This window comes from Spea bombifrons, chromosome 1 (assembly GCF_027358695.1).
Source record: "Spea bombifrons isolate aSpeBom1 chromosome 1, aSpeBom1.2.pri, whole genome shotgun sequence".
In the NCBI taxonomy this organism is placed as follows: domain Eukaryota; kingdom Metazoa; phylum Chordata; class Amphibia; order Anura; family Pelobatidae; genus Spea; species Spea bombifrons.
The window spans coordinates 20,288,588-20,316,376 of record NC_071087.1 but is presented as its reverse complement, the minus strand read 5'-3'; the positions used below and the strand labels follow the sequence as shown (position 1 = coordinate 20,316,376).

The 27,789-nt window shown below is 40.2% G+C and overlaps 1 protein-coding gene across 1 annotated transcript; it reads right to left on the bottom strand.

The window, feature by feature from the left end:
• Window positions 1-7,232: 7,232 nt before the first annotated feature.
• KLB (klotho beta) lies at window positions 7,233-23,495 on the bottom strand. Its single transcript, XM_053458368.1, has 5 exons — window positions 22,546-23,495; window positions 14,190-14,700; window positions 13,209-13,477; window positions 10,425-11,568; window positions 7,233-8,109 (listed from the first exon to the last, which is right to left on the bottom strand). Exons 1-5 carry the CDS (start codon window positions 23,272-23,274, stop codon window positions 7,703-7,705), a joined length of 3,060 nt encoding a protein of 1,019 aa, XP_053314343.1. The 5' UTR covers window positions 23,275-23,495; the 3' UTR covers window positions 7,233-7,702.
• Between the last annotated feature and the right edge of the window lie 4,294 nt (window positions 23,496-27,789).

Genomic DNA, 27,789 nt, shown 5'->3' with positions numbered 1-27,789 from the left:
ACCTTTTCTCTCTGAGTTATGGGACCAAGTTAGTTTCTCCCCCCAAGAAGTGCTGCTGCATAAATCTCAGGGAATGTGAAGAGCGTTTTCACCTGCCATCCAACTGTTAAACAAAAATATTGTGTTTTGACAGAAGGGATTTCTAAGCTATTGGCATGCCCCCCCACTGTCCCGATTTGGGTGGGACAGTACTGATTTTGGGACTTTGGACCACCTGTACCTACCTCTGTCTGGCTGCAGCCTGCAGGACTAGTTAGAAGACCACAATCTCCCGCTAGTCGGCTCAACGTTAGGCGCGTGGGGTCTGTTGCTTCAGACTTCGCCTTACTGCTCCCTAATCGCTATGCACCGGCAAATAATGCCAAGCGCGGGGATATGATGTCGTACCCCTGTAGTGAAGAGGCAGCGGTAAAGCGAGGTGACAGACCTCGCTTCCACAGCTGGTTGGAGGAAGAGGAAAGAAAGTGTGTGTGTAAGGGCTGTGTACTTGTGTTTATGGACAGGTGTGTGTAAGGGTTACATTGGCTGAGAATCATGGGAATTGTAATTCACAACTAGCATCTGCAGCTTTACTGTTGACTGCACTTCCCATTATGCTCAGCCAGCATCATGGAAGCAGTATGTCTGGCTGAGCCTCATGTGAACTGTAGTTAACAGCAGATGATGCGACAGGTGTTAGTTGTGAATTACAACTCTAACGATGCCTAGTCATGGTGGAGACCTGGCTGGCTGAGCATCATGAGAATTGTAATTCACAGCTAACATCTGCAGCTTTATAAACTGTTAACTGCACTTCTCATGATGCTCAGCCAACATCATGGAATTAATATGCCTGGCTGAGCCTCATGGGAATTCAATTCAATGTTTGGTTATTTTTAATATGCCTGACTGTGCTGACAAAAATGAAGCGTGTTTTAAGTGGCGATGCAAGTGCGACATTGTAAAGTGTAAATCACTTGTATCAGTGCGTTCTGCAAGAGAGATTTTAAAAAAAAAAAGTATCCCTCTTTCACATTTTGAAATGTTGGGTGGTATGTATTGGTGATAGATTAACCCGTTGATGACAACTGACGTGCCAGATTGCTTTCTTCTCGCAAAACTGAAAGCTGCAGCAGGGGTCCCGTTTGATCGTTCCCCGGAGTGCCAACATCCACCATATCCAATATGGCGTCGGCCGCCTGCTTTAAAAGAAGTTAGACAATCACAAGCGGTGTCGCTGAAATGCCTCCACCACTTTATGGACTGTAGAGTCTTTATGGACCTAGAGTTGTAACTCCTGGGTATTTTGCAATTTGGGGTGAATTTGCTGGGATGTCCACTCCTGGTAAGATTGGCAACTTGAATGTTTTCCTCTTTTGAATAATCTTCCTCACTGTAGAATGATGGATTTATTGTTTGGAAATGGCCTTATAACCCTTCCCAGATAGATGGGCAGCAACAATTGCTTCTCTAAGATCGTTGCTGATGTCTTTCCTCTTTGGTATTGTGGTAACACACCTGAATGCTCCAGACCAGCAACCTGCTAAAACTTTGGATTTCGTAGAGTGGTCAGACTTGCTGATGATCGATTAATCAACTGGGAGGTGGGACTCGGCAGTAGTAGGGCATGTGTTAGGGTATCTTAGTGTCTCTGTGTGTGTCTGGGTGTGTTAGCATACTGGGGAACTCTCCGGGTCAAGACCCAAATCCTCTGGGTCGCGGGAGCGGGGTCTTGACACGCCCCGCCCCCCGCCCATTTTCCCTTTAAATGGGGGGTTTCCCCCTGACGTCAGTGTGCAGTCCGGGCCGTGTCCCGCAAGGTAGACGGAGCTCAGAAGTTCTCAGCTATGTGTGTTGGTGTGAATAGACTATCTAAGATGTTTTAACGTGAGATGGGATCATGAGGGATCTTATTTCTCTACATGGAGCGCCATGATCTGAAAGACCAATTCAAACGAATGGCTTAAACTTGCAAACAGGTGATGTGGAAGGACAGGGTCTAATGCTGGATATATCTAAATATAAACAACTAAAATATGTTTGGGATAAAGTAATACCGGGAGAGTGAACATTACGTACTATTGATCTGTACTTGTAGCAACATGCCTCAGGCAGACTCAGTGTTCCCGGTGCAGATTAGTGTTATGTGGGGAGAGATTAAGGATTGATTAAATTGATTTTTATAAGCACACAAAAACGACTTAAGAAGTTGTTTACCATGGTCCTGGTCCAGGTGTCCAAGCTTAATTCATTTTGGGTGTTCTAACAGTGTTTTCCCATACATTTCCCTCTCATTTCCCAGAACTCAGAGTTAAGCAGCATTTACTAACAGTTTTAGAAATTGTAAGAAACATGACATAGGAGCACGAGAGCTCCCCGGCGTCTATTCCAATGCTGCCTGGCGGAGGGACTGACATACCATCAGCCTCTACAAAGTGAGCGAGTAAATGCATATATTCCTGTTTGGGGACTTTATGGCTCTGGCTAGCTGGACCCCGCTTACGGGATGTGGGTAGGGGGTCCTGCTGATGTTGCAGAACACAAGTCATTGTTGCTTATCCCGCGACCGGGAGTTTCCCCGTAGTGACAGAAACTCAAAGAGTTCCCAAATAAACGTATATTCCCAATGGAACAAAACCTTAAAAACCATAATCTTAAAAAAAAAACAATCAATAACATGTCCAAAAGACCTACATATATACATAATCTATGAAGTGACAATTTGGCATCTAATACATTTTTTCATTAATGTACACAATCTGGTTTTGCGAGTCAAAGGAAGATAGGCTGATAATTTTCTCTACTTTATTTTCTACTAGTTTTATAGTTTTCTTGATTACCGTGCCGCAGGCTGTGATACGTTTGCTAGACGGTTGTCTAGAGTACCATTTTTCCACCGGTGCTGTGGGCAGCGTAAGGATTTTTGCCAACCGAGGCAAAGCTAATTGTGCCATATCCCAAAATGCCACTGGTGGAAGAGACACAAATACAAACCTAACATTACATGAGATGTAATTGTACATTTGGCAATTCAGTTTTTTGTGTTCGGGCATGTGGTTAAAGGTGTTCCTGGGGGGGAATGGCTTCCCATTAACGTTTTTGGGACTTTTTGTCCTTTTAAGTATACTTGGAAGGTATTAATGTGGATCGAAGAACTTGTTAAGAAGTAACAACAACGGTGAAAATTGGTACAAACACAAATTCCCTCCCAACGTTTTCCATAAACTGAGACCAAACCAAACATGCCTACAGTTTGCATTGGGCCATAGGTGACTTTCTTCATCCTTTCTTATGTCGTCCTAATCAAAGCCACTACTTTTGCTAGGCACTGAAGACATCTGTAGTATAAGATCTGTGAAAGAGGGAACGCTTGGTCCTCTGGCCAAAGGTTGGGATACCATGGAGCCCCGAGGTTCGCTTAGAGCCCCCTGTGCTTGGTCCAGCCAGGGCTCGCGTTCACAAATTAAGAGTGTGAGTGTAGCACGCAACCTTTAATGTGGAGCAGTGCTGGTAGGTGCATCCCAGACCCATCCATGCACTTTTTATCCCATTATGGATGTATCACTCCAGCCTAAATGGCTTCTATATGGAGCACACTTTGTATAAAGTTTTTAGCACAATAAGTTTTTCTTGCACTGTTCTTATGGTTTTAGTTTTTTTTATTTGATTTTGTGTGGTTTATAATATATATCATGGAAAAGATCACGTAGGTGGTGTAGGAACTTTGTTTGCGGGGGGGCCTTAAATAGCACCCTATTTCTTTTATTGCATCTTGTGTTTTGCAATGTGCACCTGAACCTATAAACATTTTTTTTATCTAAAATGTTTATTTCAAAAACATCGATTTTTTTTGTACAATGAAAATCGCCACAGTGGGGCTTGATCCCCTGAATACTTTTTTTTTTTGTGGGGTAGGCGTGCAGGGAGCCCCTTCCCTAAATTACTGCAATGGTCCTAGTTTTCAGAGAGGGGCCAAGAAAATCCAGCCCTCCTGCAGGCCTTTGGCTTAGAGAAGGAATAAGGGCTCACATATTCCTTTGTAGAGTTCGACTTTGAAGATGAAGAGACCCTGCTTAAAAGCAGTTCTTCCATAGAATTTACATACCACCACCATTTTGACTGTCCAGCCTGGTACGCCTGTGTTGGATGGAATGGCCAGAGATGAGGAAGAGAACAGCAAGACCCAGGAAGGTGTGTGACAAACCCAGGAAGAGGGCACAGTCAAGGCTGGACCAACCGCTCGCCGTACCCAAAAAGCCATCTGATGGTTATACCTGGGAACTCTCCGGGTTTGACCTGGAGAACTCCGGGTGAAGCACTGCTCCTCCAGTTTCCTGGGTCAACACCCGAATCCTCCAGGTCGAGGGAGCGGGGTCATGACACGCCCCTCTCCCTGGACATTTCCCCTTTAAATGGGGGTGTTTCCCACGATGTCAGCGGGAATGGCCACTCACATCAGCGGGACTGCCCCTGACGTCAGTCGGCAGTCCTGGCCACGTCCGGCAAGGCAGCCGTAGCTCAAAAGTTTCCAGGTGCGCTGATGACACTCCTTGTAAAGTGTGTCAAGGTGGCCACATGGGAGCTGCGATGGGAGCACAGACCTCTGGATTTTACAGTTTGCTGGGCTGGGCAGGGGAATCAAAAAATCTCCCCAGTTGGCTCTTGACTGCCACTGCACGCAAAAGTGGGACAGTACCTGAAAATCAGGATTGTTACTTGAGGCACCTAATATAAATAACATTATAATGTAACTTCCAAGCTATGAGAATTCACTGATATTCTTGGACATTTTATAATGCTGTTATTTCTTCCTCATGATTTGCCATTAAACAAATTCTTATATTTATATAGCTCAATTTTGCAAAAGAATAAGGAGATTAGTTTTTTTCTGCTGAGACCTGATTAGTGTGCAACATCAATGGTAAAAATAACCTATACATGTAATTAGTAAGATTAATGTTCATCCAGGAAACTGTAAAATTAAATTTGTGCATTTTGGTCCCTAGAGGTTCCAGGTTTACATACTGCGAATCATGAAGAATTGCCTCCAAATGAGCTGCCCTTTCTTATTTCCACCACAACCTCTGCCGAATACAGTGACTTGTCACTTTGATCCTTAGGGCCTTGATGAAGCAAATTACTTTTTCTACTTCCCAAGTAAAGCATTAGTCTAATAAACCTGATGTGTTTGTTATTTAATTCAGATACATGTTATTAACAATAGATTAGATTAAATCAAAATTAAAAAGATTAGAATACATTTTCAACCATTCTAGCTCCTATTTATATTTGGATGTTGTCAAAAATGTTTAATTCTGAAATAGCTACATATTTCCTTTTTTGGTAAGTGACATTCTTCTTCCAGTTATGTAAAAGATTTGATATTATTTGCCATAATATTTTGGGCCATTAATAATTCTCTTGTTTTTCAGGATGAAAGATCTATATAAAGGTTCTCCACTATTATTTCCAAGTGTGCAGTGTCTATGACTTCTCATGAGTTTATGCCAGGCCTCCTATTGTTGACCCACTGCAAAGTTCTTCTCTCTCATGGATGATACATCAGATTTATCTATAGAATCTGCTTATATATTGTACCATCCTCCTTTTTTAAATTCAGTAACCTGAATTATATGTGATATTGTTTTAAGCTACGAAGCCCTAGTCTAGTTTATCAAATAAGCCGGCAGCTGTCCTTTGGTTCTGTCATAGATGCTTAATAGGCCTTCATACTTTCTCAGCATGAATGTTTATTGCGTACTTTGCATCTTTTATGGAAAATACATATTTTTTGTCAGTTAAATGGTTGTGGGGTTAAAATAAAGTGATAGAGGGGTCATGCTGGTATTTAGGTGGTCCATATATTGCCAAGAGATCATGCCACACAGAATGAGGCTAGGTCTCCTGTGCTGCCCCCCCCATATATATATTAGAACTCTTTAATAGTTTAATAGAAATTTTGTAAGCAAAGTCAGATTTCATTACATTTAATCTCTAAATAAAATTGTAACAAGCACAAATTCTTTGGATTATGCATCCACACAAAGGGCAATAGGATGCAATTGTCTCTTATTAAGCATTATTTAAGGTAGAAATTCCTCAATGTCACTATTTTAAGAAGTTTACTCAGTCAGATCCCTAGTCTTTTGAGTTACTTGTATTTAAGGTGGCATCTCGGCTACCACCGACTGTAGACATCTTCAGACGATGTGGACACTTGTATTGGAATTGGATTGAAAACCCAGAGAAGTAGTGAAAAACTTTGTGTTCCCACACATAAATTGAATGCCTCCATAAGGGAAGAGGAACACTTGGTACCAAACATGAAAATACAGGGACAGGAAGGATGAAATTATGGAGGAAATTATTAAACCCAGAGAGAGGAAAGACATCAGTTTAATCGCTCCCAGTGGGAAAAGATGTATGTAGGAGAGGACCTTGTGTTTCAACCCTCCAGCTCAGTGCCCTGGGCAAATGCTTAGGTCTCCTATATGGAGAGTCGGTCCTTGTTCTCATACCACACCTGGAAACTCTACATAACCCTAGGAGGTCTTAATTGTTCTTCTCAATGGCTTAAAGGATTACAGAAAATAACCAGAGCTCGGCGAAAGGGAAAGTAAGTGTTAAAAACATGTTGTCACTCACTTGATGTAATGACAGACATACCACACGTTTAATTAAGACTTTAATACCAAGGTGACCGGTACATTTTCACAAACACTGCCACGTCTACACGTGGTGCTACCTGAAAAATGGACAGGAGGACAACCCGTTCACCCCTTGGCAAAAGTCATCTTCTGAAGTTAAACATTCTGCCTCGTTGTCACACAGCTTAGAACAGAGACCTGAATCATCTCTATTACGTTTGTTACTATCAATAGTTCATGCCCTGGTATCCATATCAGACAAAACACATAATAACAATTAACATAGGTATTTACAATTTAGGCAATTTACAAGATTGCCTGTCACAAAGTAGATTTTCTCTTTTAAATAATATAATACAATAGAATAGATTCTTTTTGTATATATAAATTAAACTACACAAGATATGTTTACAAGATCAACAATTTGGACATTTGATGTGGTAACATTATGTGACCGATACACGTAAGGCTAGCGTGGAACGTAAATTGGCAGGGGCATTGCTAGGCTCATACAGGCCACGGAGCTTGAACCCGCATTTCCTTCAGTGACATTTTACTCAAACGTACAAACCCCAAGCACCTTTTACATTGTAAACAATCCTCTCTACCTCAGGGCAACCCCAACTTTAAGCTGCCCCATAGCAATGCCCCTGTTGCGTGTGAGGGTATTAGCCTTATAATAGCCATGCCTCATCGACATCATAGACGTGCAGTCTACAAACCTTGGGCCTAATTCAAGTGGCCCAGTTGTTTGTAGACTGTATGTGTACAGAAACACTCAGGTCTAGGTAGACCTATTTAGGAGTCTGATTTATTTAGGGGCTTTTTCATGGATATATCCTTAAAATAGTCCTGTAAATGAGAAGTCATATTTTTTAATAAGGCACGGCGCCCTAGGCTACGATTCATGAAGTATAAAACTAATTATTTTATGGGTTTTGGGTACTTGCGTTAGCTAAAGGCACCCGGAGGGTTGTCAGTTGGGAGCAGAGACGTTTATCGGTTCTTGATATTTTAAGAACTAATGGAGTGAATTCACAGAGATTAAAGTCGTCGTCACTTGTGCCCAGAGTAGCTCAGCAATGGCTGAAGCCATCTTTCTTTTTAAACAGGAAACATACAGTCTGTTCGTTTTTCGTCGGGCGCAGTTTTCTCCGCTTTTTTTTGTATTTACGAACGAGGGTAACCGTGAGTAAAAGAACTGAAGTTGTAAAAAGACAGAAGCTGAAGAATATTAAGGGTTTCTTCTGTTGTACAAACGTGCAGAAGGAACATTGCTTGTCTTCAGGGTCCGTTTTGCACATGTTGTGTGGCTGATCAAATGGAAAGCCGTTGGCGTTGACCAATGCGTTGTAGACGTCCACCGAAGCTTTGGCTTTCATGTTATAAAGGGCAGAGTTGTAGAAGCCATATTGGGGTCTTGTTTTATCGGTCAGTTTGAAGGCATAGTATCCTTTCACATTGATTTTATCCTGCAGATAGGCTGGAAGGAATAATAAAAAAGTAGATTTTTAAAATAAATAAATGTACAATTTAAATCAAGAATTATAACCCTCTGGAATTTAAGAACACTAAATTTTACCCCCCCCAACACTTTTGCAAACTTCTGAGAGTATGGCCCTCTTCTCCCTAATTATTTTTTTTGAATGAGTTAATGTAAATATCTAATTCTATGTTGTCAGATGAGTATATTATTATCAGGTATTGTTAGAATTTTCACTCCCCCCTCTAACAGTGATAGTGCTGCAGAATCTGGTAACAGCCTTTAAGTAAAATGTAATGCAAACAATGCATTTTTAATCTTGATTTGTATTAAAAACAGTGTAAACGGTAAGATATTTTAGACAAAGTAATTAAAGTTTTCCTGGTTTCAGAAAATAAAACAAAAAAGCAAATATAAAAATGTTCTAATAGATCAGAGCCACTGGCCCTAATTCCTCAGAAAGGGCCAACCCAGAACAAGATTTGCTCCAGACAAGAGGAGTGTATGTGTTAGTTACGAGGGGCAGTTGGCTTTATTGCCCCCTGAGCCAGAAGGTGCCAGCCCCCCCCCCACCTGCATGATACGGAGCTCCTGCTTTGTCTCTCTATTATGCCTTTGTTCTCTGATATGGAACCTGGCTAAGCCTTAGAAGAAGCTAATTATTGTTACAGATCTCTTCCAGGCACATACATTATTGGTTGACTACTACGCCGTGTGATCTGCGGATTGCAATTTTAGCAAATCACTTCCTAAACCCAAGGGACCCCTATGCCTAAAGTCAAAAGCAGGGGAGTACATGAAAAATTAGAGATAGAAAATACAAATAAAGATTAACGTTTTAGATTCCGCTCCACATATGTTTGTGAAGAGGGACAAACTTTTACTGGGCCAACATAAAGGAAAAAAAGATGTAAAATTACATAAGCTGTTGGGACCTCAGTGGTCTCCTCTTCAGATAGAAGATACTGCTGAGTTCCCGAAAGCTACACCAAGTTGGGTAAACTTTGATGTAGAACTATCAAATTCCTTAGCAAAACCTTAATAAATCGCATTCACCAAAATACATTTACAGTATATCTCTCCTCTTCACAGAATGTCCGACACGATCTGTCCTTCATGAAACATTGTTGGCTCTTACTAATAATGTTATTGGACAAATTCCCGGCTATTACCCCTTAACAAGCGTTCAAACTATTTCCCCATCGCAGATGTTAAGCTCACACGTCTGTAATTACGTGTCTGATGTTTTGAGCTCATCTTCAATATGGGTATCGCTTCCAATCCTATGACATGATGCCAGACCAGAGAAGACCCTGGAAAATGAAAAGCAACGGTCTAGCTATTCCTCTGCCAATGCCCCGAGGATGTATACAAACGGGCCCTGAGTTTATCTATTTTAATATAATTTAGCACATCGTCCGGTGTCATTCCATGTTTGCTGCAAGCTTTTTGTAGCATTCATTCACAAACTTGCAGGCATTGGTTTTTCATTGTTATATAAACTAGAAAGAAGTGGTAACAAAATTATAGTATTTAAAATCCAAGTGGAAACTTGCCAGAACCCAAATTTAGAAGATTTCAGATATTAGGGTTTATTTACTAAATAGTTGTAGTAAGTTGGAGAATTTCAACTCACTGTATTAACTTAGCCATTAATCATGAAGCTATTTGTGTAGGTATATTAGTGTGTGTTTATGTATGTCAGTATTTTACTGTGTGTGTTAGAATGTGTTAGTATGTTACTGTGTGTTAGTATGATGGTGTGAAAATGTTACTGTGTGTGTAAGTATTTTACTGTGTGTGTGTTAGTATGTGTAGGTATGTTACCGTGTGTTAGTATGTGTAAGTATGTTACTGTGTGTTAGTATGATAGTGTGGAAATATGTTAATGTGTGTGTGTATAAGTGTTACTGTGTTTATGTAGGAGAAGCTTGGGGGTTACGCATGCACTGGGCCCCAAGATGGACGCCCTGATTTCAGCGCACTCCCAATGATTTCAAAGCAAGCGCAACTTGCAGGTACGTTAGAGGAACTCCCATACGCTACTGCACGTGTATAGAGAAATGTACTTAAGTTTGCTAAATGGTTCGGTATAGGCAGACCAGAAAGAAGAAGACAAAACAGGAGTCTAATTTTTCAACTCGAATAAAAAGATGAAAACACGCATGTATTTGCATGCAGTGAAAAGTACCAGAACCCATGCAACAAGGCCATTTTACCTCAATGTATGACTATAGGGTACCTTTAAAATATTCTACGATCCCAGAAGCAAATATCCAGCTGACAGATAGGACCAGATTGATTGATTGACTTACCTAGTAAGATCTGTTGGCTGTATTGTTTTAAGTAATATATTCTCAGGTCATCATTGCTGGATGACTTGTCATCAATCCCATTCGCTGTTATATAAATGGGAATATCTCCATACTTCGCTTTTATCCAGTTTAAGATTTTGCGTATCCCTGATGGGACAACGGCTAACCCGCTCCCTGAAGTGAGACACGTGGCATCAGAGAGAAAATGGATGTCGCGGTCATAGTCGTGTCTACTACCGTTCTTGGTCTCATGTATAACCAGTCTGGTGGTAAAATGGTTCAGGGCAAAGAAATCAGCTGAGCCTCTAACTAGCCTTTTCTCTTCTTCAGTAAAATGTGGCAAGTAGGAATTGGACAGGCCTTTTTTGTTCTTTGCTTGAATGTAATGCCTCATTTGGGTTGGATATTCACCGGAACCAAAAATTGGTTCGGCGAGCCATGCGATATCAAACTGCAAGAATCTTTCCGCGGCTTCTGCGTGAGATTTTAAGAATGGGTTAGCGGGCTCAGCCCAGTCTGTATGTAGAGCTAAGGATACCTGGCCATGTTGAGTGGGTCTGTATTTCTTGTCATACAAATGCCAGGCCTTGGAGTGAGCTATGAGTACATTGTGCACTGGCTGATAGGTGATATTACTACTATTATTGTAATATTGGCTCAGCCGATTTGGTTCATTGATGGTTATCCATTGCTTTACCAAGTCACCCAGTTCCCTGAAGCACATATCGGCGTAGTCACTGAAGGCCTGGATAATACTTCTGTTTAACCATCCACCATGTTCCGCCAAGGGTCCTGGAAGGCTCAAAGATGCATGTGTTGGGTAGTAGAGTGTCACCATGGCCTTGATTCCATTATTAGATGCTTCCTCGATCATGCATCGATAATATCTGAGGACCTCCCTGTTGATGACAGACAAGTCTCCTTTGGGTAAAATCAAGGACCAGTTCAGGGCAAATCTATAGTCGGTGACTTTCATTCTTGTCAACAGGGATAGCTGTTTCTTAACGGTGATGAAATCAGTGCATTGAGCAGGCCGTGTCTTGAGTATCACACCTTCAACCGGATGCAGAAACCCATTCCCAGTAATATTCCACTTGTACAGCCGCTGGTCAACAAACTGGGGGGATGAAGGCATTAGTTCGGGCTGTGGAAAACAAGAAAAAAAGGAAAAAAACTCAATTATTTTACAATTTATATACCTGCTTGTACTTTTTTTCTCTATTGTGATATTTCTGTAGAATACTGTAATTGATGAAAATAACAGTCCGCAAGAGTCCTACAAGGCTATACCTAGAAAAACTCTCAGGGTCCACTAATATACATATATTATAGTGTCTTGCCGATTTAGGTAATTAAATTGTTTTAAAGGCTGTGGTCAAGGAGACATGTTCTAACGTAACTTTATCTGTATTTAATGGAATTCAACTTGGTTAGACGAGTAAGAAAAACAGCACAGTGCGATTATGATGGTGCTCTAGACTCTATGACCCTGATGATTTACTTGAGACTTTAATAGCATCATAGAAAAGTTCTTCATATATATATATATATATATGTGTGTACATGAAGCTGTATGAATTATACATTTTCCATATGCCTCTCATTAAAGGTAATATCAATGGAAATGTGAAATGCAAAGGAACTGTATAGTTTTTCTACTCCAATTTAATGTAAAAAGTTTGGATGACCACATTTCCCCTTTAACCCGGTGACGTTCATTTAAAATGTGTAGTTTGTGCTACACAGAATTTAATTATAATAGATCAAAATATTTTTTATTGGCCCTTGCATTTAAATATAGCTGCAACAGTGAACTGATGGCCATAATCCTTATTTCGTATTGTCTCCAGTATACACCTTATCTTTATTGAGCCCCTGTCAATGCTGAAATGTATACAAGGTTAAAGTAAACATTTAGCTGAAAAAAAGTTTAATTCTGCATGAAAAGAAAAAAACAACCCTGGACAAAAAAACCCCCCAACATATATTCATTTTAATTTGGCTCGATTTGCTCTAGGTAACCGTTCTGCAGGGTTGTTTCTTTGGAAACCTTTAAGGAAATGAACACATAGTAAAAGATTAGCTCTCTTGTAAGATACGGTCTCCAAACGTTCTTAACAAACATCTACTCCTGGAGCCAATTTCTTTTGATCTTGGGCCAGTGACCACATCCTTGTTAGTCTGACACGAGAATGACAATAGAAAGCCCCATGGGCAGGGGCACGGGATGTTATTACTTATCTAAAACTAAACTGCAACCTTCCAAACAATACATGGAAAGAATTATCAACAAGTTGTCTTTTTTTTCAGCTAAAACACATATGATCCAACTTTTTTCTAGCTGTCTGCGTAATGGGTGCTCAAACCATACCAAAGAAGGGTTCTTGATGGCCTCCACAAGGAAGCTCATTTACTAAACTGTAAATCGTGCTTTAATTGAAGTGAAATTCAGATACGAAGAGAAACCCCCAGGAGTTATCCCTTAAGAGTTGGCCCTGAATGATGCATAGCTGACTCTGTGGAGAACTCAATGGAAAGGAAATAAGCTAATCGGGTGATGCGGCTAACAAAATTGTATTAGATTTCAACTGTGTAATATGTCTAAAGAAGACATACCTGTCTGAAAAGCTTGCAGTCTAATGCACCTCAGTTAGCCAGGTATCACCTTTACCAAATGAGCTCATTTCACCCCATATTGTGTTAAGCAATAGTACGAAATATTCTTGGAGGCTGGCAATGACACAGTAACCGGCTTGTAGTCACACCAAATAAAACATGTCTTACCTTTAACACGGAATCCGTTACTCCCCAGGAGAAGCTACACGGGAACTGCCCATTTACTGCAGCCGTCGCCTCCGTTCGAGGGAAGCCATTATCACGTATAATTTGCTTATAATAAAATGCAGACGACTTGGGCATTATCTTTTTATCCTTGCTGTTGAAATCAGAATAAAACAATCCTCGTCTTATTTTGTAGCCATCTTGCCATTCAAAGCCGTCTACCAGGGACCACGCAGTATAACCAAACACCTGAATATTGTCGTATTTAATAGCTGCAAAAAAAAAACAAATTGATAAAAAGAATTATATATATACATATATTTATTGGTTGATACTTTGTTTCGCTTAATGTATGCATCGATTGATTTGTGGAAAGGGTGCACTCTGTGTGTGTGTGTATATATATATATATATATATATATCTATATATATAGTATATATATAGTGTTTGTGTATTTATATAGTGTATATATATATATATATATATATATATATATATATTATCTCACTTGGACAAGGAAGTGGATGATGTACTACAAGGGAGAATAAAATTAAAGTTGTTTAAGGTGGTCCCATATTTAAGTAAATCACAGGGGCTGAAGTTAAATATCCCCTAACCTCGCTTTATATTATATAAGACGCAATCTCCCTTATCTGTCAATAGCTGTTTGCAGCATCGACCCCCCCAAAAAGGAGAATGGATGTCAAGTACCATTATCTTTGTTATACCAGAGAGGTCTACGGCAGTAATACCTGTAATAAACGGTGTTTAAACTGCAGTGAATGAGTACAGAGATGTATTTGCGTAAATACAATGCTTTAGGACTGTTTAGGTTTAAGTACCTGATTACATATAACTAGAAGTCAATGATAAACCGGTAAATCTCTGCCCGCAGCCATACCCTTTTCTGTCCGTTGCCGATATGTACTGTAGGTTTGTCGCTAATACTAAAAATGTGGTATTTGCCCCAGAACTCTGCTCACCTTGAAGAACATCGTTGATGAACTTCTTCATGATGTATACTGTTGTGGTGTCTTCGGTTCTGATGTTGCTGTTTGAGAACCAGCCGTTTTCTGTAATTAAGATTCTGGGGTTGTCGTATTCCATCTTAATCCAGTTTAATGCCCCTCTTAAATGAATTAAAACCCGACCCAATTTCGCCGCATCGTTTGGGCGCTTGAAGTTATTGGGTCCGAAGGAAAACGCAAAGAAGTCTGCCGTGCCTTTTACGTAAGTCTTTTCTGCTTCTGTAAAATTGGGTAAAATGGAGCTGTATTTATGCTTTAGGATTTCGGGATAATCTCCATCGCCATAAATTGGTTTTGCAAATCGGCCAAGTACGGTTTCCATGGATTCCTGGCATATCTTGACGGTTAAAGGGTTAATGTTTCCCTTCTCTGGTTCTATCCAGTGGGAGCCCAGTGTCACTGACAGGTAGCCCTTTTGGAATTGGCGGAAGTGGGTGTCGTATGTGTGCCAAACCATAGCGTGAGCCTGCAAAACCAAGAACATATGAATTTATTGGTCTTTTTTTTATTATTATTATTAGTGTTTTACCCCGATTGAGATTTTGACATTAATGATGAACCAACCACAGACCAGAACATTTAAACCCAAGCGCCAAATCTGTCCAGGAAGCATGTTCTCCCCAAAATACATTTTCACACCCGCACACACCAAACCCTATTTAGAATTCACTAAAATGTACTTTATTTAACGCCCATAAAATGAAAGATAGATCTAGCAGTGTATTTCCATGGGACTTTCCCTTTTAGAAAAAAAAATATTTAATTTGTGCCTAATAAGCCACATTTCCATCGCTGCTTCCAATTAGAAAAGGCTTAGAGGGATACTGCTGTGCTTCAGTAATAAGCATAAAACCTTCAATTAACTGACTCAGTTATTTTTTTCTTCTATTAAATATACACTATATCATTTATCTGATCAGCGTTATGTCATTAATATTAACACCAATTTGTCTTTATTATGTAGAGTACACAAGACCCTCCAGCACTTGCCAGATATAATGGACGATGTAGCGCCTCTGATTATTATTTTATGCGGTTATCCATTATATATATATATATATATATATATATATATATATATATATATATATGCACATTTTGTACATTTGTTTTAAAATGATAGTAAGGATTAACGGCATCAAAAGCGGAATATTTATGTATATTTTTTCTTCTTGTAAGGGATGGATTCAAGCTTTACAATACAGAATGCACAAATAACCTAATTTTATATATAAGTTAATAAAGATAGCAAGAAGGTGATTATTTACTAAGAGTTGTGCAAAGTGGTTAAAGTGGTGCAATCAATAAAATGTCCCTTGTTCTACTTTTAGCCCTTTTACAGTAACCCCTGGGCTTGTATCTCTCTCCAAGAATGGTTAAGATGTACAATGCATTGCATAGACTTAACGGTTAATAGGGTTAATGATTTACACATATAAACTTTAATTTAAATTTGTACCAATTATAAAATTGTACCATTTCCTTTTTAGACTTAAAACAGAAAATATGTAAATATATATATTATTAATAATGCAAAATAAGATTAACATCTACACATTAATAAGATCATGTAGTGTATACACTTAATGGTGTTCAAAGTCTGTTTCTGGTCCGTTAGTCACTCCGCGTTACCATTATTTGTTATATAGAGTATAAAATGCATTTATAACGACGCGGCAGATGGAAGGTAATAAACTTAATTTGGGTGTGTGAGTGAATGAAACTTTAATAAGGTTAAGTAAATGTTAGACAACATAATGACTTCTTCTTTATCAATGCGAAGTGTTTACTTTATACAAAAGAAGACATTCGGAATCAATAAAATGCATTGTGATTTTAGCATGTGACACGGTCAGCACAGCTGCCATTTTCCACCAAGTACACTGTAAAGATGAATTCATTCATTAGCCTAAAAATGATAAAGGTTCATTCTGGAAGTTAGATTCGTTGTTGTGTATCTTTGTGTGTACTAGTGCCTGTGTTACTGGATACATCTATGTGTCACTGGATGCGTCGCTTGTCTTGGTTATCCTAGACCCACCAACAAAGAATGCATATTAAAGTACTTTGTAGGTAATTTGAATATTTATTCTAATCCAAAGACTCCATTAACCTGTAGCCACCGCTTTCGTGATTCACACTTCGTTTCATCTCGTGTGTTTGAGGATGGGGATGAACGGTTTGCGTCATTTGTTTAATAAAGCAGTCGCCTGATTTCCAGCCCTACATATTACCTACTGCTATCTAGCGGGGATTTTCTTTCCTGTATATATAAGGGGAACGATGAGACCGGAGAGAACGGGCAAATGATGAGCTGATGCTGGTCATGCCACAGGCTGCTACCGATCTCAAAGTACCCCTTTAACTTAGTTCTCTAAATGGGAGTAGTGAATACTGTGTCACAGCTGCTTATGTAACATTTAAATCGAAATACCCCCATACAACGGAAAACTGAGCTGACCTTACCTTACCTTAGTAAGACCTGATTTATTCTGTGAAAAAAAAAGATTAAATGAAACCTTATATGTTTGTTATTAGTGGGTACACTATGTGTGATTATTAGCAGGATTACCTAAATGTGTGATCCTGTAAAAATAATCTTTAGGCATAGCTTTCATCTGGATGGCTTTATACCTATCCAATGCACATATTGACCGCTACCACTTCTACTGGGAGGCTGCTCCACTTATTTCCCATCCTCTCAATAAAGTAAAACCTCATTACATTACATCTAAGTCTCTGATTATGGCCTCTTATGCTATCATTTCTCCTTTCTATAATCTCTTCTCTCTGTCTTCTCTGCCATGGAAAAACCGAAGGAGGGGAAAACAAAATATGAGGGTTTTAGTGCAGAGATAAAACGTGGCCTTAACTGGACCAGTACGGTTGTTGCTATGGCGATAAGATCAGCCTTTTAAACCAGTAACCAAGTAACTTTTTATACATGGCCCCTCAATGATTTCTATGCTTACAAAAAAAATCATCACATCCATATTACTGATTAATTACTTTTTAAATATATAGTTAATATGCTCCAAAGAGCAAAAACAACATCTTTAATTTTTATCAAATTAAAATAAAACCAGCTATCATGAAAAATGAACGGAAGCCGGATAAATGTACAGATTTCATCCAATAACTGTACTAATAGAGAGCTTGCCTGAGTCTGTTAATGTGTGCTCGAGCCTTGAGAACCCTACTAGTCCAGCAGGTGCTCTCCCAAGGTCCAGTGATAGCCGCTATCTCGCTGGCAAGTATCTAAAGCGCACAGAGGGGGGTCTCATAGGTGTGAGGGCCGCCCAGCAAACAAGGACGGCAAACACTTTATATCTAAGAGTCTTGTAAACAGCTTTTGACAATTGTTTTATATCTAACCCCGGATAAACAGAGAGACCTGCCACTTATCAGAAGACACGCAAGGACAGACAAAGACCAAAGAAAACTGTTGAAAGAGGACAGCGTCTGTCTTCAGATCTACATGATTTGAGAAGAAAGACAATTGTGCGTCCTCGTGAGTGCGTGTCCAGCCAGTTCCACATAAAACATATCTGGCAACTTGTACTTTAAATAAATAAAATGCAGGGACGGTTTGCTGCTGTTCGGTGACTTATCAACATTGGGTGTCCACTGTTGTTTGTGGCATCATTATAATATTTCAGAATCAGCGTGTGCTCTGGTCTAGGTTGCCAAGGCTGCAGCCAACACACCATTACTCAATGGCAGTGGCGCATTTGTTTGGCGGGGTGCATGCCTGGGTGCTACTCATCTGAGGGGTGCCACACCCCAAATCTCACGCTTCTTCTCTTGCCTTCTCTTGTTCTTCTGTCTACTTCCACTTCTCTCCATGTCTTCTTTCTTCTGAACCAGGCCTCCTGGTTCACTTCCCCAAAAGGGTGCCAATTACTCTAGGTACACCCCTGCTCAATGAGCTGGTTGCCAAGATCCAATCTGCTTTGCGACTTGCCCATTTACATTACATGTATGTGTCGGCATAATATCTCTCCTGCCACATCCTTCTGAGGTCAGGCGCAGAGATATGATGTCATATCCTGGCTTTCATCACAGAGGATGCATGAAGGGAGGATGAGACAATACGTGGCTGGCCTAGGCCTAGGACAGTAACCACCATAAGTGCAACACTGCAGAAAACTGCATAAGAGGAATTAAAACATAAAATGCATATATAAAGAACTAATTAGAATGTAAAAATGAAAAGTTACAGAATAAACCCACTCTTACCAAAACCTAATCCTTCAATATCTGAAGCAAAGACTTCTATGATGTCACCAAAAGAAAACTGCAGGTTTCCATGCAGAAAGAAAATGAAGGACATTATTGGCCCACCCCTTAAAAACAATCTTTGTATCACCTATGTGAACCTAGTTTTCGTAGACAGACGTCATAGTCATCTCAATACACCGGGTGTAGCATTGCTTTGCGAACCAAGGTGCTAAAACATGACAACACTGGGGCATGCTTTGGGAATACTCAGAGTATTGCTAAGCCTTGCAAAAGAAAATATGCTAGTAAAATGAGAGTAAAATAAACTCTAGTAACAGAATTGAAGGTTTTTCTCCTTCCGCATTTCTGGAATTCCCAGAATGCTGGCAGTCCAATTATTGCGCAATGCCCCCCTCGTTAGAAACAGGGGGTGGAGTGAAAGTGAAGTAATGCCTACGCACAGAGGCGTTTTATCAAAGTGAATCTACAATCTGACCTTCAAACACAGGGTCTTCAGGGGAACTACCCCCTACGTGGTTTGTACCCCTGGGCAAATGGCCAATTTACATATGTTGAACCTGGCACAGCATGCTGCTACAATACAGCCTTTCACACTCCCTGCCTGGAAGGAGCACCTGAAGTCAAGACCCATCATCTGTCTATCACAGCCATCAGCTGGTAACAAGATTAACCACTAATAGAATTATAACTCATAGTAACAATAGCAACATGGAACGTCATAATTCCTTTCATTTTTGTTATCATTAACTTAAAAAATAAATAAATATATATATATATATATAATTTTAGGTTAATGCAAGTTTAAGCTAAAATGTATCATAGCTATATTTCCATGCTTTGCTCACTTTCCAAGGCTTGAACAGCAGTCTGTGCCTCTGGAGGTGTCAATGCAGTGGTAGTGATGTAATAGTTGTGATGCAATATTTCTCTTTTATCAGCCTTTGTATTAGATTTTAGATAAAGCTGGTAAATGACTAACCTTATATCAATATCTGTTTAAAACAGTTTTGCTGTACTTACCCAACTGTCCTAATTTTACAGCACTATTTCATTTGGGATCTCAGCGTAATAGCAGTACTGGCGTCCCAACCCATTTAGTATACAAGGGCTTTCCAGACAGGGTATAGGTGTCAAATGGGCCGCATGTGAGCCAAAAATGATTAGAAACCGGGCAGAACAAATGGGCACAAATTATGACTCTTTACCCTAGGATACATTTGGCCTCCACTTGTGTCCACAAAATCACAGATCTCCAAAGCCATCCCTTGTAGTAAACCTGACACACGCCTGACGAGACGTTAGACACGTCATATATGTGTTTGTGTACAAGGCTGCCACATCAAAACTCATGCATAAACTTCCACATTTAGAGAACTTGGTTTGCAATAAAACACAAAGGCCTCTAATAGTGCCTCCGGAGTGTAAGACTCTGCCTGTAGAGCTTACAATCTAGCCTTGTGGCACTCTGCCATATAATTCCTACCAAAGAATGATTGACTTTAAGCTTGTGATCTTACATTGTGAATGACGTATACAGGTAGTGGTTCGGAGGTAGTCAGAGTGTATGTGAAAAGGAGAGTGACGCAGATGAGACATTAGCGCTGGTAGATACCTGAAGCAGTAATTAAGGCTAAGTGGTTGCACTTAATTATATTAAATGTATTTACAGAGAACCAACAGGCTCCGTAGATCTATTACTGGGGAATGGTGGAAATGAATCAAACATTAACATTTGCGATATACAAGTTCCCAGCATGAACACACATTAGGACAGGATGGTGCCGCAAGAGAAGTGGGAGCTTGCAATCCAAACTGGTTTCCTAATACCTGTGACTATTATTTTAAGGGAAATTCCAAAAAGAAAGTTTCATTAGCGTGACATGAAAAAATGAGTTTTCAAAAAATCTTATTGTCACGGATAACATATTCCCAGTGCAAGATCTGGTTCCTCCACCTGCACTTATGTTTAACATACAGCGAGAGAGCCAGAGCTCACTTATGTTGTATTCTAATTTGAATGTATTCTGCATATTGTGTTTTGCATTTTGTTTGCATATTGTGTTTTTAAGCGTTGTGAGTCAGCGCAAGCCTACTGTAAGGTTCTCTGAGGCTGGTGTTGATTGTTTCTTCAGTAAAGTCAGTTCCTGTTTTACCTTAATACTCGTTCTGTCTTGTTATTGGGGTAAGTCTCAGTGCTTCACGCTATTTCCACCTGATGATGGACGTTCTGTATTCCTGGTGGCCATGGGCAGAAGGAAGCATTGTCTGGGGGGTGTACCCAGTCGGGGTGCAGGTCGCTCCCGTCACACTTATGTTTAAAAGTTTTTAAAGCTATTATGATTTGAGAAAGCAGTATGTTACTCACGGGTACCACATTCTGTTATCTTAGAGCAATCTACTAGAAAAACACTCCTTATCATACTGCCTGTGCTCAACAAAAGAATGGCTCGGTCTCAATGACCCAGAGAGACCCTCTGTGTGCAGTACAGGGTAGGGGTCATCATCCAGCCAGGGGGACATCCAACAAAGTGACCCAATACAGTCACCAAAAAGGGCTATAGCGACGATATAATCCAGACGTGATATGAATGCTGCATAAAATCCTTGGTAACCTAGACATTCTTGGGTTGGACTACATAAAGCCTTCTCTCAGTGGCCCATAATGTTCAAATCAGAGCAGCCATATAAGCCACCACAGCCACCATATAACACTATGTAATTCACTGTATGTAAGTCTCTATGTATCTATGTATGGAGGGATCGAAAATATATTCTTTCAATAGTATTATTAGAGCCATAATGTAAGCTTAGTAAACAAATTATTTTCTTTTTAACAATAACTTGTTCCCAGGAAAATCTGTTAATCTGTTAAATGATTTTGCAGTGGTTTTCCTCCCCTGTTTAGCAGAAATATACATGTGCAATATTTCAGTTTTGGGATCAATAATAAATACTCCCTGTTTGGATCTCATTTCTGGTGTCGTGGACCCACTGATGGGCATCTTAGTATTCACCAATGCTCAAGACCCTATATCATTTATCAGTGGAGGACGGGCAACCCTCAGTCTGCTGGACCGGCCCAGTTAAATGGCCCAATTATCTAGCCGCACAAAATGAGAATGCATCAGTCACATTAACTAGTCTTGAGACTGTGAAAAAAGAGGCACATAAAGGATCCAATCTAGGTTTAAATGCTTCTTAAAGTTCTTATTCTGGATTCCCCAACCCTCAGCAAATAAAAGAGAAAAATAAATTTGTGATAGTGGACCAAAATCTTTGTAAATCAGTGGCCCAAGGGGCAATTGCCCCTCTTGCCACACTCTCTTTTCCCAACCATTTTGTATAGTACTGGCCAGAACCAGCCAGGAAACAAACAAGTCCCTAATAGAGTGTTATTCAAGGGGCGAAGGTCAAGGCTAAAGCTTTCGCCCACTGATAGTGATACATTGATAAGATCATGTTTGCCAATGTTTGCATACAGCTGCCCAATCTCTCTCTCTCTCTCTCTCTATATATAATGTATTATTTTTTAGAGCAAAAAAATAATAAATTGCTGCACAATGGATAAAAAGGACGTAACTGTTAGTGCATCACATAACACTTTTGACTTACAGAAACAAAAGTTGATTACTATGTGTATAAATAATATATATGTGTACATGTACATTATATATATAAATGAAAACTTTTCCATAGAATTTGGCCTGATGGGCATGGTACTCAGCCAAGGTGTAAGAATGCACAGTCAGAGTGCAGGAATTCATACAATGTTCCATAAAGCAGTATAAATATGTTACATATTACTCTATACGTCTCCATAGGTGGAATGTTTCTCACCATATAAAACCAGCCGGTGGCTGTAAACGCGTCACATACAGTATTTTGGAAAATGGTACATAAATAAACCTGGTATTTACTAGGATAGAGCAGGCATAGACAAACCTTGTCTGTGGACTACAACTCCCATCATGAGAATGGATTGCCAGAGGGCGCCTGTCATTGCATCGCATTTTTATATCCCCGCACTGGGAACATCTCTCAGGGGGAGATCGGTGTGAATCCTGCTTACCTTGATGAGGTTGTGTGCTGCTGCAGAGACCTGCGCCTCGCTCCCTCTCTGCCACGGTGCATGCATCGCGGTGCCGTAGCCGTGCAGGGCTATTAGGTACGGGTTGTGCATGGTGATCCAGTACTTCACCCGATCACCGAATCTCTGGAAGCACAGCTTGGCGTAGTCATTGAAGAGATAGGAGATGCTCTCGTTTGCCCACCCGCCGTACTTCTCCTGGATGGACAGCGGCAGGTCCCAGTGGTAGAGGGTGACTACAGGTCGCACTCTTCTGCTCAGCAATAAGTCGATCAGAGTGTTGTAATAGAGAACCCCGTGTTCATTGACGATGTGATTTCCGTGGGGGAAAAGCCTTGACCAGGAAATTGAGAAATGGTAAAAATGAACCCCCAGGAACTCCAGGGCTGGTAGATCATTGTGTGAGAAGCTGGTAGAGATGTCTCCAGGATGATTCTCGTAGTGACTGCTGTTTGTCAGCCAGGTCTGGTGAGTTCTCATAAACCGGTCCCATATAGAAGGTCCTCTATTGGAGTTGTCATCTTCTGCCTGAAGTGATGAACTTCCCACACCCCACAGAAAGTCTTGCGGGAATGTCCCGTGGGTGAAAAGCTGGCTTTCATTCAGAGGATCCAGCAGACGGCTTCTTTCCCACACTATCCTGCCTTCTCCGGGGCTACCGGCAACCGGTCTTATGAAAAGCAATGCCACAAAGATCCACATGCCACCCATTGTGAGCCACTTCTTCTGCTCTCCCGGCTATGTGTGGGGCTGCCACCGATCCATTGAGTGGGCTGAGGCTGCAGAGAGAATGGCTGTTGATCTGACCCCGGTGTGCTGTCTCCTTTTCCAGGTGTGCTGTTGAGCTGACCCCGGTGTGCTGTTGATCTGACCCCGGTGTGCTGTTGAGCTGTCCCGGTGTGCTGTCTCCTGCTCCCGGTGTGCTGTCTCCTGCTCCCGGTGCTGGACTGTCTTATCGCAGCTCCTCTACACGACTGGATTGTAAAGGTCCTGTCAATGATTAGCCTGAACTGTGCGCCCAGGAAGGGTCGCCGAGAGAGGAGGGGGTGGTGCGTCCTTGTGCCGGCGGTGGCGAGTCTGAGCTGCCTCCATACACCCGCACACTTTGTCACCTATAGGGTTAAAGAACCCCAGTAATGTATCAATCAGAGGACGTGCCTTTGGCATTCCTCGTTAACCCTTTCAATTCTAAGACCAGAGCTGGCAGCGTTTCTGATCGTCAAAACAGATACACCATCATTCCATAGAAATACAGATCGCTGGCAACATGTACGATACAGAATTACATCCTATGTATTAACCCTTCAGGCACACAAGGGGTCAATTATTATGGCAATCCATAGGATCTGCTTTACTTTGATGGATATATCTGGTTAACAATAAAATACATCACACACATCTCCATTAACTTAAGTTCCCTTAATATTGCAATCACTACAGTGCTGAGGATGATAGGAGCTGGAGTCCTGAAAGAATAGATTCCAGATATGTATATGTTTGGGCGCACATTGTTTGTTTGCTTCTTTTGTCTTTTTTTTTTTTAAAGGTATCACTAAAATTAGCACAGCGGTTGTCACAACACATGTGGATTCAGTGCATACCTGTGATAACACAAATGGCACCTTTATCAGTGTGAGTACACAAGGTACACGATACAGAAAGTCACCCCAGGGAGACTATCATATTAGTGATAAAGCAGAAAGCATACAAACGTTTCGTTTGCACCGAATGCCCGGCCTGTTATAAAGCTAGGCGGTGGGGAGATGCAGTAATCAAGGTGAGCGGACGGCCCTTTACATTAGGGGCAGGTAGAGTATGGAGCCAGCCAGATCTCATTATCCATATGCATGGGTTACACACTATCACGTACACACAAAACAACACAATGCGTCTCGTTTGGTGGAAAAGCCGCAGATTTATTATAGTGGGGTTAAGTATAATCAAATCATTAAACCGATAACTATAAATACACCCATTTATGAGCTTACACTTCAAGATATCATTATTATTTATTATACAGCGCTTATGATTTATGCACTGCTTCTTACAATATAAGGGCAGGATCATCTTTAATGGGGGGCAAAAGGGGCAGCTGCCTCGTCCTGGGGGCGCAAAGCAGCTCCCAACAACTGAGAGGATCGCAATCACGGCGCAATTTATGTGTGCAGTCTGGGTGCTGGGGCAAATCCTGTGGATGTAATCTGGGTGCTGGGGCAAATCCTGTGGATGTAATCTGGGTGCTGGGGCAAATCCTGTGGATGTAATTTGGGTGCTGGGGCAAATCCTGTGGATGTAATCTGGGTGCTGGGGCAAATCCTGTGGATGCAATCTGGGTGCTGACCGAACTGGTCAGTTAAGAGGGCTCGCCTCGCAAGCTTACAATCTACAGGCATGAACTCATACCTTAAAAAACTGGAAACAGCCCTGCCATACCAGCCAGAGCTCCCAAGTTTAACTTCGTCACACATTCTTCCACCCCACATGATGTATCATTAACCCCTCATTGTTTTGTACCAAAATAATAATAATAAAAATAATAATAATATCCATACTTCACAATTAAAGAGTGGATGGGAAGGACAGAAAAAAAGGTATTAACTTTTGGAGTTGAAAGGATTTATCTATCCCAGTAAAATGTGATTGACTAAATGAACCTCTGTTCTATACAATCATTTATTATATATCTATTAATCGATAACCTTTTGTTTAAAACAATAAAATAAAGTTCATTGTCGTTTAGTTGTTTGTAAACAATAAATAGGGCATATATTTGTTCTACTCATCTTTATGTATTTTATATTTTTTTTACTTTATTGTCAGTACTGGTGGATAAGTGGGAGAGCCTCCCAGCAGAAGTGGTAGATACAGTGAGGGAATATTGAGGTTTGAGTCTTTACACCAGGAAGAAAATGTAAACATGTATGGGATTTGTATGAGAATACAAAAAGAAACCAAAACAAATGTATATAAAGCACAAGTGGATTACGTATAAATGTGGACGTGAAATGCAGTCTGGAAACCGTCCAATCAGCAGAAGCACCCTGGTGGTTGTTATGGTGATAAGAACTTTGCACCAGAATCACTATTTATTCGTAACCTCTGCCTTGTGCACAAAGAAAAGCAAAGGACGAGAAAAAATGGTTAGCATGTTATTCTTGCACAGATGTTATCAAGCATGTAGATAGTAATCGTTTATGCTTTATTACTCAGCGTAAAACTCAAGCGAGATGTCCCATGGATCACAACGAGGAGCGCGTGATCAGGAGCAGAACCCATTCAAAAATAAATCCCAAATAAATCTAAATTGTGCACGCTGGGTTTGGAGAATGGCTTTGTGCGGGCAACTTAATTCATTTGGGTTTTAGGAACCACGGCTGCCTGGTTTCTGGGATTTGATAATAAAAATATAATTCAATTACTGGCTGTATAATATATTGTAATTTCTTCTAATCAATCTCTTTCTCCTGTACTTGGTCTATTTTTTTCCTAACAAAATATAAATAATAATAATAATAATAATAAAAAAAGAAGCGGGTTGGATTCTGTTCTAGGACACCGGGGATTAAAGTTCACAGTGACATGTCTTCTATATATATTCTCTGTCTATCCTATGAAGGAGAATTTGAAGGATTTGGGGACTTGCTAAACATCTGTCCCGGCCAATTATTATTATTTTTATTATTCGATTTATATAGAGTCACCGCATTCCGCATCATTGTACAAAACGATACAGTTAAGCGGAAATTGTTTCTATAAATCGGTATGTTATAAATCACTAGGATATATATATATATATATATATAGATATATTATACAAATCAAGCTAAGTCAATCTTTATTTGCGTATGGTCTATAGAAAAGTGTTTTCCAACAAAATGCCCCATCAACTGTATTCGAGAAACATTTATACTGGGTAATTTATCAAAGCTACCCTACTGAACAATAAATGCAAGAGATCACAAAAAAAGATGTGCTTAAGCGCTTATCGTGGGTCATATATCAGCATCAGATCCATCAGGAACGTAGATTCCGAGGGGTCAACGGGCTTTTATGTTCCCAAGCTTTTCAGACAGCAGACTCTGATCAATTGCCTTCATTTCAAGAGTGATGTAAAGAAATAAATAGCTTTAATACATCGATGACAGCGATGATTTTAATGAATGAGCTCCGGGTGGCAGAGGGTTATTGTGGCTCGGATCAGTCTCCCATGGGGAGCCGCTATTCACTCATCTAAAGCAGTTCAGACCGGACAACACCCAGAGCTCACATTTGGACCACGTTTATTCCGTCTGACGTTTGAATATAACATTTAAATGCAATGGAAGGTAGAGCGACGCGGTGGGGTTTTATTTTTGAGCTTTGTAAATGCATACTTAAATAACCTGTTCAACAAAAAAATCAGACATTATTACAAATCTATGACACGTCTTCTGCTCTCTCATACGTTCTGGCACTAGGAATATGAGACAAGGACATGTTTCAGATTAATACGGTTTATTCTTTCCTTTTTCATTTGGAGGATCAGTGAGGAGTGCTACATTGCGCCTGTCTAAACTGTGCAGAAATTCACTTTGAAATGATCAGACGTGCCATGAAAAAATACCATTGTGCGTAAAATACAGTGCAGTATACAGAAATGCAGCATTGGCAAAAACCTGGTTTTACCTTAATAAATTGCTCTTTTATCTGCAGACCTAGAGGCCGCCATTGTTGTCAGTCTTGTGATATTCTGGGTAACTTTCCATGTTCAAACACGGCACTGAGCTGATGCTTTTTGGCAATGCTAATGAAGTCTGTCCCTCCATAGACTTTCATAAGTCAGAAGGTCCAGGTCTAGGTGATTAAGACTGAGCCATTGCATTGTTTACTGCAAGGGAGTGTGATAAGGAGTCACACATACTAATGGATAATATGTAGTTGCCCAAAAACATTATGGAAAAACAAGAAATGTTTTAAAAAGGACACACAATATTTTTTAAAATGTATCTACTGTAATACTAGTAATAAAAATGGGGCAGAACTGGCAGTGCAGAGCTTAAAAAGAAGCCGCTGCATCAAGGGATCATAAACCCAAGCAACTATTTAATATAGTGATATGGTGATACAACCACTATTTCTTGTAGTTAGAATAACCCTATATAATCTATATAATAGTTACTTTAATAAAGCTGCAAAAAGGTATATATATATACATAATAATGAACACATCATGCCTAATAGATGCAT

Excerpts from the sequence above, each read along its gene's own strand:
- KLB (XM_053458368.1), bottom strand. The coding sequence starts at position 23,274 with ATGGGTGGCATGTGGATCTTTGTGGCATTGCTTTTCATAAGACCGGTT. Across the intron at positions 11,569-13,208 it reads TAACGGATTCCGTGTTAAAG|CCCGAACTAATGCCTTCATC; the intron begins GTAAGACATGTT and ends TGTTTTCCACAG. Across the intron at positions 8,110-10,424 it reads CAGCCAACAGATCTTACTAG|CCTATCTGCAGGATAAAATC; the intron begins GTAAGTCAATCA and ends TATTCCTTCCAG.